Raw genomic sequence first — 19,858 nt, forward strand, 5'->3', positions numbered from 1 at the left:
GAAACAAATGGCTGAGAGCAATTAATCGAGGAACAGTAAAAGAAGACGGTTCCGTGGACTATTTTCGCCTGTGGGAACCTAAATCCAACCACATTTACGTTTGCAGCCGACATTTTATAACTCGTGAGTAAACTTTAATTTTTGCCCCAATTAGCTGCTAGGATTCAATAGACTAGGCAGTGGTTATTATTACGTAACCGGCAACTCGCAAAGCGTTATTTTTCTTTTGCCGTGAACTGCTCTGATATTAGTATAGTCATTCGGTATATTATTGGCCTGGTGGAAATTGGTTAGTTTGCCGTGACGTGCTCACGGCTAAATAATACTTGGAGGCGAATTACCAGTTACGGCAGAAATAATCTCTTCGTATATACTACCAATTTTCTCAGTTCCACACAGTACATATTCCACGTAAATGATAAAGGTCAACTTACTGGGGGGTGACTTTATGAGGTAGTTGTAGATGTTTCCGAACTCCACTGCAGGCCATTCCTTTGTCTATCCAGCTATCAGCTGTGACTTTGTATCGGCAGCTTTGTAAGCCAATAAACGCTAATTTTAAATTGCATCGCCTCCTCGCGTCTGTCGGCAGTGACTCGTGATAATAGTAAGCCACGTTTCAGATGTTTATAGGAAAAAAGACGCAAAACACACCTGAAATATATTCATTTCAAATGTTTGTCTATGGAATGTTTAGCTGTGCGTTCCCCCTTCACAAAATGGCGACACATTGCTAAGCGAGGTGACGTCATCGTGACATCACGCCGACTTCCTCCCGATTGACTCACAGCCTCGAAAAATAAGGGTTACATTACGTCAGAAACTCGCTCGGTACGCGTCCGTTCCGAACCGAGCACCAAGTACCGAAACGGTTCAATACGAATACATGTACCGTGACCCTAAATCATCAGAAAGTCACTCAAAAAATCAACAGGAAGTGACTTGGAATTTTGGAAATGCCTCAAATTCAACAGGAAGTGACCAATGAACAAGAAGCGAGACACAAATACACTAAAACTAACAGAAAGTGACCTAAGATGTGCTGGAAGTGACCCGGAAATGCACTAAAATTAACAGTGTGTGACCCAAAATCAACAGAAAGTGACCTACAAAATCAACAGCAAGTGACTCAGAATTTCGTAAACGCCTCAAAATTAACAGGAAGTGACCAATGAATAAGGACTGAGCCAAAAATACGCCTAAACTAACAAAACTGACACAAAATGTGCAGAAAGAGACCCGGAAATGCACTAAAATTAACAGTAAATTACCCAAAATCATCCGAAAGTGACCTAAAATCAAAAGGAAATGACTTTCAATAATGCCTCAAAATTAACAAAAAGTGGAACCAGAAACCCACTAAAATGGACAGAAAGTGACCCAAAATGTGCAGGGAGTGACCCGGAAATGCGGAAGTGACTCGTACTTTTGGAAATGCCTCAAAATCAACAAGAAGTGACCAATGAACAGCAAGTGAAGTGACCCAGAAATACACTAACATTAATAGTAAGCAAATAACTCATTAGCAGCAATAGATATTCAATTCATTTAAACTGGGAGGTCATTTGAAATAAAATATATAATCATAATAATAATATAACCATTCACTATGAGTGTGATGTCACACCACTCTCTTCATACACGTGCAATTTGTTTGCACCGCACCACATCTTCACATTTTTGCGACACAGGTGCAAGCACTGTGTACATGTGTGGCATGACCACAACACATACACACATGCCTGAACAGCTGTGGCATGGCAAACACATGACGGGAGAAAATGCAACAGTTTTGTGTTAAAGGACAATTGCATTATTGCATTGACATGTCTTGTTTAAAGTACTGTTTGATACCATTTTTTTTTGTAATTGTGTGTCACTGTGTCTCTCAATACACAATTTTGCAATGCATTAAAAAAACAACTAATTAAAATATCTGTTTATGTTTTTGTCTATTTGTTTTCATTCACTTTCTGGTGGTTTTTGGACATTCCCAGGTCACATCCTGTTTATTTTAGGTCATTCCCCATTTAATTTTGCATCAAATTGAGGCAGAGGTGGGGCTAGCGAACAGGCATGCTAGGCAGTTGCTTGTGGCCCCCCCAATAAAGGGGCCCCAAAGGGCTATCAAAATGTACTCCACAGAAAGTGAATTGTTCGCCCATTATTTGTAGTTTTTGTGTAAATAAAGTTTAAAAAAAAAAAAAAAAAAACATTTGTGCGCTACGCTATTGGTGTTTAAACGTCCATCTATTCTGATCAATATGTAAATTTAGTAGATTAAATTAGCGTAATTTCCCTCACAAATGCAGTGGCGCCACCAGGGGGTGGCCAGGGGTGGCCACGGCCACCCTTATAAATTACCCTTATAAACTGGCCACCCAGTAGCATCAGTTATGCATTTCATCCCAAATGAATGCATTTATTTTGTTTTGTTAAATGTAGGGCTGTCAAATTTATCACGTTAACGGCCGGTAATTAATGTTTAAAAATTAATCACGTGAAAATATTTATCGCAATTAACGCATTCGCGGTACGACTCATCCACTCATTCCCGCAAACAGCCTACAATGGCGCCCTTTTACTTATATACAGAGATAAGAGGCAGAGTGGAGTAGATACAAAGCTTTGTCATCTCTCCCACAGCAATTATAAATATTGTGGGAAGCGACGTTGGGAAGAATAACGGGTTGATCTTTTTCTTAGCACCCTGTAGTGTACCCAATGCAGAGAAGATATAGAATTTGCAGCCACCATACACAGTCATGGTTGCACCACTTCCCATCATGCATTTAGACAGAACAGTTAAGTCACTACAGTATCATTTACTGAAAGCTCAACAAATACACTAGATGGCAATATTTAGTCACAATATACAAACTCATATTTATCCTTTAAGAATTTCAATCCGTGGATCCCTTTCACAAAATGAATTTTAATAAAGTTAATGCCATCTTGTGGATTTATTGTTATAATAAACAAATACAGTATTTATGTACAGTATGTTGAATGTACATATCCGACTTGTCTTATCTTTCCATTCCAACAATAATTTACAGAAAAATATGGCATATTTTAGAGATGGTTTGAATTGCGATTAATTACGATTAATTAATTTTTAAGCTGTGATTAACTTGATTAAAAATTTTAATCGTTTGACAGCCCTAATTAAATGTACACCTTATGCCTAATACTGTATATACAAAACAAAATAAAACAGAATTGTTGTGGAACTCAAAATGTTGACTGGACAGTTATGGACTATGCACATTAAATCATTAGTAACATCAAATATTACACAATACACCAAAGTATATCAGTAGCCGTGTTGATAGTTTTCCCCTGACCTTTTTACTGCAAAAATATAATAAAAACCTGAAATTATGGCTTTTAGTTTTGGCCACCCTAAGATTTTAAGTGGCCCCATCTGGCCACCTCTATGAAACATTTCTGGAGGCGCCACTGCATGAACGTCTACTATCTTAAATGCTACGAATGCTAATGTATTTCAAAATCAAATAGCAAATCGCTCACATGTAACTCCACAAACTGTAGCTCTAAACTTAATTAGAAATGCACACACAAACATATATATTAGCTTTTCTTTCTTTCTTTTCTTTCATGCAAACAGTGTAATGTAAATGCAATGTAATACGTAACAGTGGCCAGTAGAGGTCCTCAGAAATTCATATGAGGAGAGTAAGTACACATGCTCCTGTCTATAAACTTTGAGTAGCTTTAAGGGAGACCTGACTCACACATGATCCTAGCTCAGCATTATGAAATGATGTACACTTTGTGAATATGGATGTGTGTGTGAATAAATTGAAAAGAGTTAAGGAATGACAAAAAATGAGAGGAAAGATTGACAGAAGGGAGCGTTCTGATCAAACAACGATGGGAGGAACGGAAGTTTGAATTTTGAAAAATAAGATTTTGCAATGTTTTTGACCCCATTAAAATGTTCATGTGTTCCCCACAATGATAGAATAGAATAGAAAGCCTTCATTGTCATTGTGCTACACGCCGTCGTCAGCGCTGTTGATTTATGTTCGTTCACATCCTGTTTTATTCTGGTGGGTTCCTTTTATTACTCTGTGTTCACCTTGTCAGTCTTGTCTTGCCTTCCCCTTCATCACCTGATTGCCCACACCTGTAAATCGCTAGCCCTAGTTCAGGAGTCAGCAACGCAAAATGTTGAAAGAGCCATATTGGACCAATAAAACAAAAAACAAATATGTCTGGAGCCGCAAAAAATCAAAAGCCTTATCTAAGCCTTATAATGAAGGCAACACATGCTGTAAGTATCTACACCCTGCAATTCTGTCAGATAATGCTCAATTTCTCCCAGAAAATGATTACAATTGCAAAAGCAATATCTTCATTTATTTTGCTTGCAATGAAAAAACACAAAAGAGAATGAAAAAAATAATTAAATCATTATCATTTTACATAAAACTCCAAAAACAGGCCGGACAAACATATCGGCACCCTCAGCCTAGTACTTGGTAGCAGAACCTTAAGACAAAATAACTGCCAACAACCACTTCTGGTATCCATTAATGAGATTCTTACAATGCTCTGTTGGAATTTTAGACCATTCTTCTGCGGCCAACTGCTCCAGGTCTCTGAAATTTGAAGGGTGCTATTTTCACATCTCTCCACAGGTGTTCTATGGGATTCAGGTCTGGACTCACTTTAGAAGTCTCCAGTGCTTTCTCTGAAACCATTTTCTTGAAGTGTGTTTTGGGTCATTGTTCTGTTGGAAGACCCATGACCAGTGTTGTTAATCTTACTGAAAAAAAGTAATTAATTATAGTTACAAATTACTTCTCCCAAAAAGTAATTGCGTTAGTAACTCAATTACCTGAATGTAAGAGTAATTAGTTACTTGGCAAAGTAATTGGTGATAATTACTTTTTTTTTCCTCAAAAAAAAAAAAAAAAAAAAAAAAAAAACACATTAAAAAAAACATTGGCCACACTATGTGAAGTTTTTTGTGAAGATTTTTGGTACAATTGGCCCGAGCCCAATTCTTTACCCTAATTTACTCTTTACCCTGAATCAACTGTTTAAAGTTGTTAGAATTGCTCCCATTATTGCATTAGTTCCCTTCTCTCTACTTTCGACATATGAAAGTTTTAAAACTGTTTCATCATTTAAAGATAGATTCAAATCAAGATTTTGCCGATTTAGAAGTATTTTATATAAAAAGTTACTTAGGCTCGCTAGGAAGGTTCTCTACAACAGAGCCGTCCTAAAAAGTGTACTGCTTCAAGATGGCGGCTGTCTACTAACGCATTTAGTACCATGTCTGTCATTTTGCATCTAGTTATATCTATATACAGTATATGGGATATCTACCATGTCTACCATATCTACCATAACATGCGGGCGTAGTTTGTAGGCTATCGGCTACAACATGTATTATTGGAGCTACCTAGCATCGCGTTTGCTCGGTGTCACAACTTTCTTGCCTGCTCTGCTCTGCTCTGTCGTCTCGGTGACTCCGTCTCCCTCAGACTTTTCGACCAATATAGTAACGCATGCCTTTCCGCCCTCAGTAACGGTAACGGCGTTGCCAAGATGAGAAAAGTAATTAATTAGATTACCCACTACTGAAAAAAAATAACGGCGTTACTAACGCCGTTATATTGTAACGCCGTTATTAACAACACTGCCCATGACCTCCCGAGGGAGACCCAGCTTTCTCACACATTATGCTGCAAAATTTGTTGGTAGTCTTCAGACTTCATAATGCCATGCACACGGTCAAGCAGTCCAGTGCCAGAGGTAGCAAAGCAACCCCAAAACACCGGGGAATATCTGCCATGTTTGACTGTGGGGACAGTGTTCATTTCTTTGAAGGCCTCGTTTTTTTTCCTGTAAACTCTATGTTGATGCCTATTCCCAAAAAGCTCTACTTTTGTCTCATCTGACCGGAGAACATTCTTCCAAAACGTTTTTGGCTTTCTCAGGTAAGTTTTGGCAAACTCAAGCCTGGCTTTTTTATATCTCTGGGTCAGAAGTGGGGTGTTCCTGGGTATCCTACCATAGAATCCTGTTAGGTGCGGGAGCAAGAGGGGATCCCAGAGTGGACACACAGTGATCAAATGAGTAATCTTTTATTGATGATCAAAAGGCTGTCTCGGGTGTAGATTGCTGGGAGCGGAGCAGGGGAGCTGACGTGGGAGCTTGGAAGGAGGCAGGCGTGGAAGCTCGGAAGGAGGCAGGCGTGGAAGCTCGGAAGGAGGCAGGCGTGGAAGCTCGGGAGGAGGCAGGCGTAGAATCCGACAAGGAGCGCGCAGAGGACAGGACCTGGGGCGAGAGCAAAGTAGTCGTGAGCCGGGAATCAGTAATATCATATAAGAGTGCGAGAAACAACTGACGGCGAAACCAGACGAGTTGATCGGGCGACGAGGTGGAGCGTCTGCTGGGCTTTTAAAGCTGGCTGATGTTCATTGCTCTCAGCTGTGGCCGCTCCACTCGTCTGACCTGCAATCAGCTAAAAACATGCACACCTGCTGGAGGTGGGCATGTCTCAGAAGGAGGGGGAAGAGGACCTAACAGAATCCCTTTCCATTCAGACGCCGACGGATAGTACGGGTTGACACTGTTGTACCCTTGGACTGCGGGACTGATTGAACTTGTTTGGACGTTAGTTGAGGTTCTTTATCCACCATCCGCACAATCTTTCGTTGAAATCGCTCTTCAATTTTTCTTTCCTGTCCACATTTAGGGAGGTTAGCCACAGTGCACTTATTGATTACACTGCGCACGGTAGACACAGCAACAATCAAGTCTCTGGAGATGGACTTGAGCCTTGAGATTGCCCATGCTTCCTCACAATTTTGGTTTTCAAGTCCTCAGAAACTTCTTGCTTTTCTCCATGCTCAATGTGGTACACACAAGGAAGTTGAGTCACGCGCATGAAATATTCAAACAAAACTTACCATTACAGCACATTGATATTCAACTGGCGCCAAAGTAAGTCGATGCCATTGACAGCCATGTATGTCCTTGACAATGACGGCCATCTATGTTGATGCCATTGACAACCATGGAACTTGATTCTATTGATGCCAATGTACTTGAATGCCATTGACAGCCGTGTACAGTATGGCCATGTCATTGGCGGCCATAAACAGTAAGTATTTAGTCAACCACTAATTGTGCAAGTTCTCCCACTCAAAAATATTAGAGGTGCCGGTAATTTTCAACATGGGTAAACCTCAACCATGAGAGACAGAAGGTGGAAAAAAAAAAAACAGAAAATCACATTGTTTGATTTTTAAAGAATTTATTTGCAAATCATGGTGGAAAATAAGTATTTGGTCAATACCAAAAGTTCATCTCAATACTTTGTTATATACCCTTTGTTGGCAATAACGAAGGCTGAACGTTTTCTGTAAATCCTCACAAGCTTTTCACACACTGTTGCTGGTATTTTGGTCCATTCCTCCATGCAGATCTCCTCCAGCGCAGTGATGTTTTGGGGCTGTTGTTGGGCAACACCGACTTTCAACTCCCTCCTCACCCTGTGATGTCAAAATGATAACAAGAACGGGGAGCAAAAATCCCAGAACCACACAGAATGACCTTGTGAATGACCTACAGAGAGCTGGGACCACAGTAACAGAGGCTACTATTAGTAATACAATGCGCCGCCAGGGACTCAAATACTACACTGCCAGACGTGTCCCCCTGCTGAAGAAAGTACACGTCCGGGCCCGTCTGCGGTTCGCTAGAGAGCATTTGGATGATCCAGAAGAGAACTGGGAGAATGTGTTATGGTCAGATGAAACCAAAATAGAACTTTTTGGTAGAAACACAGTTTCTCGTGTTTGAAGGGAAAAGAATACTGAATTGCACCATACCCACTGTGAAGCATGGGGGTGGAAACATCATGCTTTGGGGCTGTTTTTCTGCAAAGGGACCAGGACGACTGATCTGTGTAAAGGAAAGAATGAATGGGGCCATGTATCGAGAGATTTTGAGTGAAAATCTCCTCCCATCAGCAAGGGCATTGAAGATGAGACGTTGCTGGGTCATGACAATGATCCCAAACACACAGCCATGGCAACAAAGGAGTGGCTTTGTAAGAATCATTTCAAGGTCCTGGAGTGGCCTAGCCAGATCTCAACCCCGTAGAAAATCTGTGTAGGGAGTTGAAAGTCCGTGTTGCCCAACGACAGCCCCAAACCATCACTGCTCTAGCGGAGATCTGCATGGAGGAATAGGCCAAAATATAAGCAACAGTGTATGAAAAGCTTTTGAAGAGTTACAGAAAACGTTTGGCCTCCGTTATTGCCAACAAAGGGTACATAACAAAGTACTGAGATGAACTTTTGGTATTGGCCAAATACTTATTTTCCACCATGATTTGCAAATAAATTCTTTAAAAATCAAACAATGTGATTTTCTGTTTTTTTTTTCCACATTCTGTCTCTCATGGTTGAGTTTTACCCATGTTGACAATTGCAGGCCTTGCTAATATTTTCAAATGGGAGAACTTGCACAATTAGTGGTTGACTAAATACTTATTTACCCCACTGTACGTCCATGCCATTGGCGGCCATGCCCAGCAATGGATCTTGATTCTATTGATGCCATGGACAGCCATTTACGTCCTTGACAATGACGGACATTTATGTCGATGCCATTGACAACCATGGATCTTGACTCTATTGATGCCAATGTACTTGGATGCCAATGACGGGCCTGTACGTCCATGACATTGATGGCCATGTACGCCCGTGTCATTGGCAGCAAAGGATCCTGATTCTATTGATGCCATGGACAGCCATGTATGTCCAAGCCATTGATGACCATGTGCGCCAATGCCACGGGCGGCCATGTACGCCCTGATTGATGCCATGGATGGCCTAGTACATCCATGCCATTGGTGGCCATGTGCATAGTCTTTTATGATGCACCGAGAGTTGTAGATGGTGGACAAAGGAGGAAGAAGGCAACCAATGGATGACCTTTTGTGCAGCAGGCTCTCAATAGCTGACCAGTAGAAGGTTACCAGCCGATTGGTATTGAGTTGCTCCTTCCTGAGCAATCTCAGGTAGTGTAGTCTTTGCTGCTTAACCAGTGCGGTGGTGTTTGTTGCCCAGGAGAGGTCAGCAAAATGTGGACCCCGAGCATAAAAAGTCAAAGCAGGAAGAAAACCACTTTTCTTGAAGAAATAAATCAAGTATTGAAGACAGTGTATTCTTTTTGTCACCTCTGACCAGCGCTATTGAGGAACAACAACAAGTTTTTTTATGATTTCTTCGCCATTTTCTGTTGAGTACAGTGTGATGCCGTGACGTCCGTCTGGACGGCTTCCACACAAAACAAGGAGCCGTTTGTGCGCACAAGACAAATCACAGGACTCGCATGCTGCTTGCAGGGGAGGGACATCAACGCCGGCCCTCGTCTTGATCATCATCATCGTCGTAGTCTTCTTCGTGTTCTTCTCGGTCTTGGCAGGAGGTGTCAACACAAGCCGCCGCTGGGTTCAAACATGGAGGAGAAGCCGCGAGAAGGTATGAAATTAGTTCCGCGGTGATTTAAAATGGGTATGTCACTAGTTTATCATGGGGAGACGTCCAATCCATTGAAAGTGGGATTAAGAAAAATGGAAATTAGTTTTAGATTCCGCACCCAAACATTGATTTTAACCCTTTCATGTGCATTTTTTAAAAACCCTTAAAGGGGTCCAACTTCAGTCATCAGCTGCCACTGACGATGCTAGACGTCCAATCCCTTTTTGATTGGGAGGGGGCGAAAGTAGAGAATTGACAGCCAGTCTTACCCCGTTTCAATGAAATGTCTATTGTCAATGGCAGGCAATGTGTTAATTGCGGGTCACTGTCTGTTAGTTTTACTGAATTTCTGGGTCACTTCCTGTTCTTTGGTCACTTCCTGTTGATTTTCTGGGTCCCTTTCTGTTGACATCCAGTCACTTTCTGATGATTTGGGGTCACTTCCTGTTAGTTTTAGTGCATTTTTGGGTCATTTCCTGTTCAGTGGTTACTTCCTGTTGATTTTGAGGCATTTCTGAAATTCCGAACCACTTCCTGTTGATTTTGTGAGTCACTTTCTGTCGACATTGGGTCTTTTTCGGATGATTTTGGGTCTCTTTCTGTTAGTTTGAGTGTATTTCTGGGTCGCTCCTGTTCATTGGTCACTTCCTGTTGATTTTGTGGGTCACTTACTGCTAGTTTTAGTTTATTTCTGGCTCACTTCGTGTTCATTGGTCACTTCCTGTTGATTTGAGGCCCATTTCTGAAATTCCAAGTCACTGCCTATTGATTTTGTGGGTCACTTGCGGTTATTCATTTTCCTGTTGACATTGGGTCATTTTCTGGTGATTTTGGGTCTCTCTGTTAGCTTTAGTGTATTTCTATGTCGCTCCTGTTCATTGGTCACTTCCTGTCGATTCTGAGGCATTTTTGTAATTCCAAGTCACTTCCTGTTCATTTTGTGGGTCACTTACTGCTAATTTTAGTTTATTTCGGGCTCACTTCATGTTCATTTGTCATTTCCTGTTAATTTTGAGGCATTTCTGAAATTCCGAGTCACTGCCTATTGACTTTGTGGGTCACTTATGGGTCACTTACTGTGTTTTTTAGTGAATTTCTGGGTCACTTCATGCACATTTGGGGTCACATGCTCTTAGATTCAGTGTCTTTCTGGGTCTATTCATGCTCATTGGTTACTTCCTGTTGATTCTGAGGCGTTTCTGAAATTCCGAGCCACTTCCTGCTGATTTTGTGGGTGACTTTCTGATGATTTTGGGTTACTTACTGTTATTTTTACTGGATTTCCGAGTCACGTCCTGCAAATTTTGGGTCGCTTTCTGTTATTTTTAGTGTATTTCTGGCTCACTTCTTGTTCATTGGTCACCTCCTGTTGATTTTGAGGCATTTCTGAAATTCCAAGCCACTTTATGCTGATTTTGTGGGTGACTTTTTAATGATTTTGGGTCACTTACTGTTATTTTTAGTGGATTTCCAAGTCACGTCCTGCAAATTTTGGGTCGCTTTCTGTTAGTTTTAGTGTATTTCTGAAATTCCGAGCCACTTCCTGCTGATTTTGTGGGTGACTTTCTGATGATTTTGGGTCACTTACTATTATTTTTACTGGATTTCCGAGTCACGTCCTGCAAATTTTGGGTCGCTTTCTGTTATTTTTAGTGTATTTCTGGCTCACTTCTTGTTCATTGGTCACCTCCTGTTGATTTTGAGGCATTTCTGAAATTCCAAGCCACTTTATGCTGATTTTGTGGGTGACTTTTTAATGATTTTGGGTCACTTACTGTTATTTTTAGTGGATTTCCAAGTCACGTCCTGCAAATTTTGGGTCGCTTTCTGTTAGTTTTAGTGTATTTCTGAAATTCCGAGCCACTTCCTGCTGATTTTGTGGGTGACTTTCTGATGATTTTGGGTCACTTACTGTTGCTTTTAGTGGATTTCTGAGTCACGTCCTTCAAATTTAGGGTCGCTTTTTGTTATTTTTAGTCTATTTCTGGCTCACTTCTTGTTCATTGGTCACCTCCTGTTGATTTTGAGGCATTTCTGAAATTCCGAGCTACTTCCTGCTGGTTTTGTGGGTGACTTTCTGATGATTTTGGGTCACTTACTATTATTTTTACTGGATTTCCGAGTCACGTCCTGCAAATTTTGGGTCGCTTTCTGTTATTTTTAGTGTATTTCTGGCTCACTTCTTGTTCATTGGTCACCTCCTGTTGATTTGTGAAGAATTCCCAGGTCACACACGCACACATACAAGTTTTTTGTTTGTTTGTTCAAAAATAATGACTAACAATGCAGATTCTTTGCATGTCAGAGTTGAAAAGCTACCCGAATGAATGGAAATGTTAAATGTGTCACAGGCGTTTGCAGTCAGTCTTCCAAGTTTAAAAGAATTGGACGTCTTTAATTGTCAGTGGCAGGCAGTTAGTTAAATAATATGAAAAACAACAACATTACAGTGTTACTTTGGATCATAACCAGTGTTTATTTCTGTTTTTAGAATATTCATTTTAATTTAATTCATTTAGTTCTCATGAACATTATATCATTCATTTCTAATGGCATTTTATCATGTTTTTTCATTCTATTAATGCCAATGTACTTATTTTCCATTGACGCCTATGTAAGTTGATACCATTGACGTCCAAACTTTTTCCCATTCATTTTCAATGGTAATTTTTTTTTTTTCACCAAATCAACAGAAAATGACCAGATATCAATAGGACGTTTCCCTCAAACTTCCCCAATTCTATTAATGCTTATGGAGGGTGATGCCATTGACGGCCATGGACGTCCAAATTTCCCATTCATTTCTAATGGCATTTAATTATGTTTTTTCATTTGATTGATGCCAATGTACTTGGATTCCATTGACGCCTATGTAAGTTGATACCATTGACGTCCATGGACGTCTAAATTTTTCCCCATTAATTTTCAATGGGATTTTTTTTTTCTTCCCCCAAATCAACAGAAAATGACTAGATATCAATAGGACGTGTCCCTCAAATGTCCCAGATTGCATTGACGCTTATGGAGGGTGCTGCCATTGACAGACATGGACGTCCAATTCTCCCAATCATCTCTAATGGCGTTTACTTTGTTTAATGCCAATGACTGGCATTATTGTCCATTCTATTGCTACACCTGAGTGGGGCGAAGATCTGTATCTCCACTGAGGAAAGACCCAGGTGTAATTTCTCCCGAAATTGCAGTTTCTAGTTAATTATAAAGGGTTAAATGTCTGAAGACTTTTGAATCTTTTGAATGTCCACCACTGTCACTGAACGGGTTAAAACGGCTTTCAGACCTAAAACAACAGATTGTATTTTTAAACATTTTTAAACTCAGCCCAAAAAACACTGGCATGCAACAATGGTCATTGACAGCAATTGCAGTCTCATCCTTTTTGAAATGGAATGGATGTCTACATTGTCATAAATCAGTCATAATAGCACCAGATACAGTACTTGTAATGAGTATTTGTTGTGATGATAAATGGAAAATGTTTGTTTTCCATGATGATGAACTCTTCACACCCCTTTTTTTCTGCCCGCCGGCAAGTCTATTTAGTGACACTGTGCCTTCTTGTAGTTCTTGTGCATTTGTTCACATGACTGCGCAGCTATAACGCCGGGCTTTTTGGCCAGCCTTCCGCGTGTCGTCGACACTGAGCCCGGCGTGTAGTTAACACCAGCCTCCGGATGACGTTGCTCACCTTTGACATTTTGCGGAACACAAAGCGAGGCTGTTGTGAGGCTGACGACGCGTGATGCGCGGAGACAGAAATCGTGCAGAAATGGCATTTTGTTGAATGGTGAATATTCAGAAATGACGCGTGAAGGGGATGGAATGTTCTTTTAAGCACGCATAAATTATTATTGTACAGTGAGGGAGAGTTGACAAATATGTTATCAGAATTTATCCTCTGTTTTTGGCAGAAAAGGCGCTCATATCTTACAATAAAATCTTAGCTCATGTAGTAATCCAAATAATTGCTATTACTACTAATAGTCAACTTATTACTAGGGCTGTCAAAATTATCGCGTTAATTGTCGGTAATTAATTTTTTTTAATTAATCACGTTAAAATATTTGACGCAATTAACACACATGCCCCGCTCAAACAGCACAGCGTCATGTGCACTTGTTACTTGTGTTTTTTGGAGTTTTGTCGCCATCTGCTGGTGCTTGGGTCCAACTGATTTTATGGGTTCCAGCACCATGAGAATTGTGTAATTATTGACATCAACAATGGTGAGCTACTAGTTTATTTTTTGATTGAAAATTTTACAATTTTTTTTTTTTTTTTAAAACCTGTCCTGTTCAGCTGTTTGACACAGAGAATGGAAGTCTAAGTGCTCGGATTCTGAACAGTTTTAATGTTTCACATTGAGAGTCTGACATACTCCCATTGTGATCATTCAAAATACCTTTTTATTATGACAAAGCAGTGAACAGGAAGGGGTTATGGGGGGACAGAAGAAAAGAAAGACAAGAGAAGAAAGAAAAGAAACACATACACAAACAACAACAAGAAATACATTGAACATCTAAACTAGTTACTAATATGCTGGTGCTACCGTCAGCGAGATGTATTTCCGGTTTACACCATGTGGGGGCCTATTGGCCAGTGAAAGAGGACAATGGGGTTGGGGGTGTCTATAAGACTATAAGCTAAGTGATTGAAAGGGGTAGAGTGTACACAAATCAGTTCTGTGATCTAGAACCCAGTAATCGTGTGAATCTCTTATGAGTGTAAGCCCGTTGGCGACCAACCCTACGCCGCCGCATCGCCAATCCCGGCACCAGAACCCCCAACCCGAGCATGCCCTACCACATCCAGCAGCACGCAAGCCCCACCGGGCGCGCAACAGCCACGCAGACGGGCGGAGAAACCACGCGGGCGCCAACCCAGGGCCACGGCCCCCACCCAGCCAGCCCGGGGAGGGAGGGCGGGCGGGGGGATGGGTGGGCCATGCGCAGCCCATCCCTACTCCCGCCGCCCAGCAAAGGAGCCACCGCCCCCCCCCCCCCGGGAACCAGGGTGGTCCCCCGGGCCACCCGCGCGCCCATCAACCGGCCTTCAGGGATGGCAGGAGGGGACGCATCACCAACCCCATGCCTACATCCACCCCCGCCCGCCCACCCGGGCCATGAGCCACAGCCACAGCCCCCCAACCGGCACGGCACGCCACGGGACCCCCAGCGACCCACCAAGCCCCAGGCAAGGCAGGGACCCCCGCCGGTGCAGGCGACACCCCGCTGATACACCGGCGCCCAGCCCGCGACGGAGCGCAGCGCGGATGCCCAGCCAGAGAAGAGAGGGGAAGGCGGAGGCAGGAGAACGCCCAGGAACTGCCACGGGGCGATGCAAGATCGGAGACCTGACCCCCCCAACCCACTCCCACGGCCGGCAGCCGAGGCAGAGGGGAGGCCACAATTTTACAAATTTTATTAAAACGAAAAAATTAAGAGTGGTTTTAATATAACATTTCTATAACTTGTACTAACATTTATCTTTTAAGAACTACAAGTCTTTCTATCCATGGATCGCTTTAACAGAATGTTAATGCCATCTTGTTGGTTTATTGTTATAATGAACAAATACAGTACTTATGTACCGTATGTTGAATGTATATATCCGTCTTGTGTCTTCTCTTTCCATTCCAAGAATAATTTACAGAAAAATATGGCATTTTTTATAGATGGTTTGAATTGCGATTAATTACGATTAATTAATTTTTAAGCTGTGATTAACTCGATTAAAAAATTTAATCGTTTGACAGCCCTACTTATTAGTTGGGGAAAAAAATCGGAATGGCTGTACGGCTTTTACAATTGGTGACCGGGTTGCTAGGTGGAAAAGGGAAAGCAAGATGGTAGATGACAGAATGAAAAATAAAACGTAGTTTATTCATGAGCCATGTCAGCACAATATTAAAACAAACAGTAACAACAATGATCCATGCAGCTGTCACTCTCAGTGTCCCAATTCCTAAGGTGAAAACGGAAAAAGAGGGTGGATGAGAGAAAAAGTTTTTTTTTCATGATCCAAGTCAAAACAATATTGAAAGAAAACTAACAGTGACAAATTCAGGTTTCATTTTCAGTGTCTTGACTCCTTAAGTGGAAAAGAGAAAAGGTGTATAAGGGAAATAAAACAAAATTTATTAATAATCCATGTCAAAACAATATTGAAAGAAAAACTAAAAACAGTGACATATACAGGTTTCATTTTCAGCTCCCTGATTCTTCAGGTGGAAAGGGGAAAGTGAGACAGTGGATGAGGGGATTTTTTTTTTCATAAACCAAGACAGAAAAATATCAAAGTCAAAACGGTGACACACAGTGTTCACCTTTAGTGCCTCAACTCCTTAAGTGGAAAAGGGAAAAGAAGAGGGTGTATGAGGGGAAAGAAAAACAAATGTAATTTATTAATAAGCCATGTCAAGACAATATTAAAAAGTAAGAATAATGATACATACAACTTTCACTTTCGGTGCTCCAACTCCTTAGGTGGAAAAGGGAAAAGAGGGTGGATGAGAGAAAGTTATATTTTTCTTGATCCAAGTCAGCACAATATTAAAAGAAAATTGTGGCGGTGACACATTACGCTATCGTTTTCAGTGCACGGATTACTTAGGTGGAAAAGGGAAAGCAAGAGTGTGGATGAGGGCGGGGAAAAAAATCATCAGCCAAGTCAATAAAATAATTTTTAAAAAAAACAAAAAACGTAACAACTGTGACACATGCAGTGTTCATTTTCAGCGTCCTGATAACTTTACTGGGAAAAGGGAAAAGAAGAGAGTGTATGGGGGGGAGGGGGGGGGACAATCGTAATTTATTAATAAGCCATGTAAACACAGCATTAAAACAAACCATAACAACAGTGACATACTGTATATACATACAGCGTTCACTTTCAGTGCCCCAACTACTTATGTGGAAAAGAGAAAAGAGGGTGGATAAGAGAAAAAGAAGAACATTTTTTTTATGATGCAAGTCAACACAATATTAAAAGAGAACTGTAACAGCAGTGACACATATAGCTTTCATTTTCAGTGCACTGATTCCTTAGGTGGAAAAGGGAAGCAAGAGTGTTAAAGAGGGAAATAAGTTTTTTTCATCAGCCAAGTCAACAAAATATTAAAAACAAAACCGTAAGAGTGACATATACAGCGTTCACTTTCAGCGTCCCGATTTCTTAAGTGGAAAAGGGAAAAGAACAGGGTTTTCTTTCCCTCTTACACCAACATAAGTTATTAATAAACCATGTCAACACAATATAAAACAAACAGTAACAACAAAGACACAAACAACTTTCACTTTCAGTGCCCCAACTCTTTAGGTGGAAAAGGGAAAAGAGGGTGGATGAGAGAAAAAAGAACATTGTGTTGACTTGGATCATGAAAAAATCTTAAAACTGTCACAACAGCTACACATATACCTTTTCTTTTCAGTGCACTGATTCCTTGGGTGGAAAAGGGAAAGCGAGAGTGTGGATGAGGAAAGTTTTTTTCATCAGCCAAGTCAACAAAGCAGTAACAACAGTGACACATACAGCGTTCACTTTCAGTGTCAATTCCTTAGGTGGAAAAGGGAAAAGAGATTTAGGGAAAATTGTTTTTTTTTGACAAATCAGATCAACACAAAATTAACTGTAATATGTTATTTTGACTAGTTATGGTCTTGGTCATACTTTACTAATGTCAAAAAGGGGAAATTTACCAGGTTCAACCAACCCAAGAAAACAACAACAACAGCCAACAATAATATAGCAACATACATAAACCTATAACAACAATATACTGTAGATTTCACTAACAGCGCTCTTATACTGTATTTTACTGTAGGTGGAAAAGGGAAAACAACAGAATCAAACATTACACTGAAATCTAAAAGACTATTACATTATGGAGTTATGGATTATGGCATAACATATACATTATATATATATTCTTGCTTCAAAAAAATGGTGTTGGGTACCCCTTAAAGAAAATAATAAATGGTATCAACAGGTGGCAGAGCACTCTTATCTCAAGGCACCGTTAATGAATGCATTTTATTTGACCAGATAAAGAAGATGACAACAACATGGAGGATACAAACATAGAGGTTGCACAGGTAAGAACCTCAACATTTGTTTGCATTTGAGTCTTGTCACTAGTAGACGTCCAGTCTAGTCCTTTAACGATTAATCGATTAATTCAATTAGAAAAAAGCTCCGAATAAAATGTTGTTGCTTCGAGTATTCGTTTAATGAGATTATCGTTGTCATGGTTTGTTTTGAAAGTGTTTGCATTTAGTTTTATTGATTTGGTTGGATACACTGCCCTCTCGTGGCAACAGTGAATATGACATAACTCATTTAGCATGGCTGAATCCAGCTGCTCCCTGTTAAGCTAATGTTTTTTGTGGATTCGTAATTTAGTTTATAGGTACATTTAGCTGTTTCTTGTGGGAATATGTGTTTGAACGATTTGTTAAGTGTATAGTGGAAAAAAGTTAGCATTTTATAGCATTTAAGCTAGCACATTTTTGCTATGCAAGTTAGCCAATTGTTCTTTTGCTGTATTTAGATCCTTAAAATTTTTTTTTTTTTTTTTTTTTATTAACGTTTGAGGCTAAACTCAGGTATTTTAATGTATTTATAAATGAAATTGCAATCCTGCATAGTTCAAAGAAACACTCGGGAATTTTTTTTTTTTTTTTTTTTTGCATTTAATGCTCTTTTGAAAGTGCAATCTTAGCAAGCCTTTGCTTTACATTTCCTAAAATTTATTCTGCAACGCATTAAATGTTCCTAATCCGATTAGTCGATTATTCGATCTAACTAGTTGATAGATTAATCGACTACTAAAATAATTGATAGCTGCAGCCCTAGTCCAATCCGTTTGAAGTGGGAAGGTGGCAGCGAATGAACCCTCCCACTTCAAACGGATTGGACGCTTATCACCGTCAATAGCAGGCAACATACAGTAACACTCTGTTTTATTAGCTATTCCCTTGACTCAATAATTGAGTCAGCTTATGGGAACAAGACATTCCCTCTCGTTGGCTTGCTTTCTGCCTACCATCTTTCTATCTCCGTTTGGATCATGTGAGAGGCATCAGACATGCGCTTTCTTAGCTTCTAACATACTAGACACAAAGCAACTGATCACGAAACTCCTTTAGGCGCTAATATTCAATATGGGTTTGTCGGCGTAGCTGCAAGGCCTGGTGGCGGAGCTGCGCGAGGGTCTCCGCGTCTCCTTGGCCGAGCTGTGCGAGCTGCGCCAGAAGGACCGGCAATTGGAGGAGAGCCTGCAGGCTCACCAGACCGACGCGGATGATAAGATTATGGGCCTCAAGAACTCTCTCAACACTTTCAAGGTGCCGGCATGACACAAAGTGAACCAAACACACATGCATGTACCCCCGCACAATGAGTGTATTCTTGATGGAGGTGGAAACGCATCAGAGGTATAATCAGGAACATCTGACCAAATGGAGGCAGCAGAGTCATGTAATAGTAATGTAATATATTAGAGAGGAAGGCAGCTACGTGCCTTAGAAGGTGGACGTTCAGCTGCAAACACATGAAGCTAAATCGTGGATTACAGTACTTGTTCATTCACACACTTGGATGGTCTGAGATGTGTGTTGTGGTTGTAGCTATCAACCTACAATACATGCTAACCTAACACCAAAATACTTCCCTATGTAATAATCATTCCTAATTGTACTAACCTACTTTAGTACCACCTTCACTACCAACTAGCGTTATGCACAGACTGGCCTAAAATCAGGAATCACTCTCAGGCTGTGTCGATGGACGGATATACACAAAACATGGCCGACCAAACCTTGATAAATGTACTTTTTTAAAGTTTCGTGAGCTCTGGGACACTCGACAAATGACTGTTATTTTTAATATTACTCTTAACTTATTCTTCTGACTAGTGTTGTACATTCCAGACCACCCTCGGTTCAATACAAATGTGCAGGTTCTTGATCTTGTCTCACACTTGACTCCCAAAAGACTTGGTCTTGGTTTCAGTCTTGATTCCCAAAAGTCATGTTCTTGACTTAATCTCAGTGATTATTAGAGGCGTGCGAAATTTCCGATTCTTAGATTATTCGCGATTCGGCCGTGGAAGATTCGAGAACGATTCACAAACATCCAAATTCCGATGATTGAATTAGACCAGGTAAAACAGAAGTAAGACACTGTCAGCGCGGTCTTTGGGACGCTATGAGGAAGGGACCGAGAGTAAATATCATGTTCAACTCATGCCGCTAGATAAAAAAAACAATCATACCTGACTGCGGCCGACAGACGCTACAAAC

The 19,858-nt window shown here is 40.7% G+C and overlaps 1 protein-coding gene across 4 annotated transcripts in view; it reads left to right on the forward strand.

The window, feature by feature from the left end:
• The first annotated feature begins 4,155 nt into the window (after positions 1 to 4,155).
• arhgef33 (Rho guanine nucleotide exchange factor (GEF) 33) overlaps positions 4,156 to 19,858 on the forward strand; it is a 34,447-nt gene continuing 18,744 nt past the window's right edge. For 3 of the 4 annotated variants that reach the window (XM_057847339.1, XM_057847340.1, XM_057847341.1), the window contains exons 1-4: positions 4,164 to 4,300; positions 9,305 to 9,536; positions 17,601 to 17,650; positions 18,737 to 18,901. In XM_057847339.1, the coding sequence (XP_057703322.1) occupies positions 4,238 to 4,300; positions 9,305 to 9,536; positions 17,601 to 17,650; positions 18,737 to 18,901 (510 nt within the window). In that variant the 5' untranslated portion in view covers positions 4,164 to 4,237. Of the gene's footprint in view, positions 4,301 to 9,304; positions 9,537 to 17,600; positions 17,651 to 18,736; positions 18,902 to 19,858 lie in introns of all 4 variants that reach the window. The other variant, XM_057847342.1, reaches the window with a different exon arrangement.

The sequence above is a fragment of the Corythoichthys intestinalis genome, chromosome 10 (assembly GCF_030265065.1).
Source record: "Corythoichthys intestinalis isolate RoL2023-P3 chromosome 10, ASM3026506v1, whole genome shotgun sequence".
NCBI lineage: Eukaryota > Metazoa > Chordata > Actinopteri > Syngnathiformes > Syngnathidae > Corythoichthys > Corythoichthys intestinalis.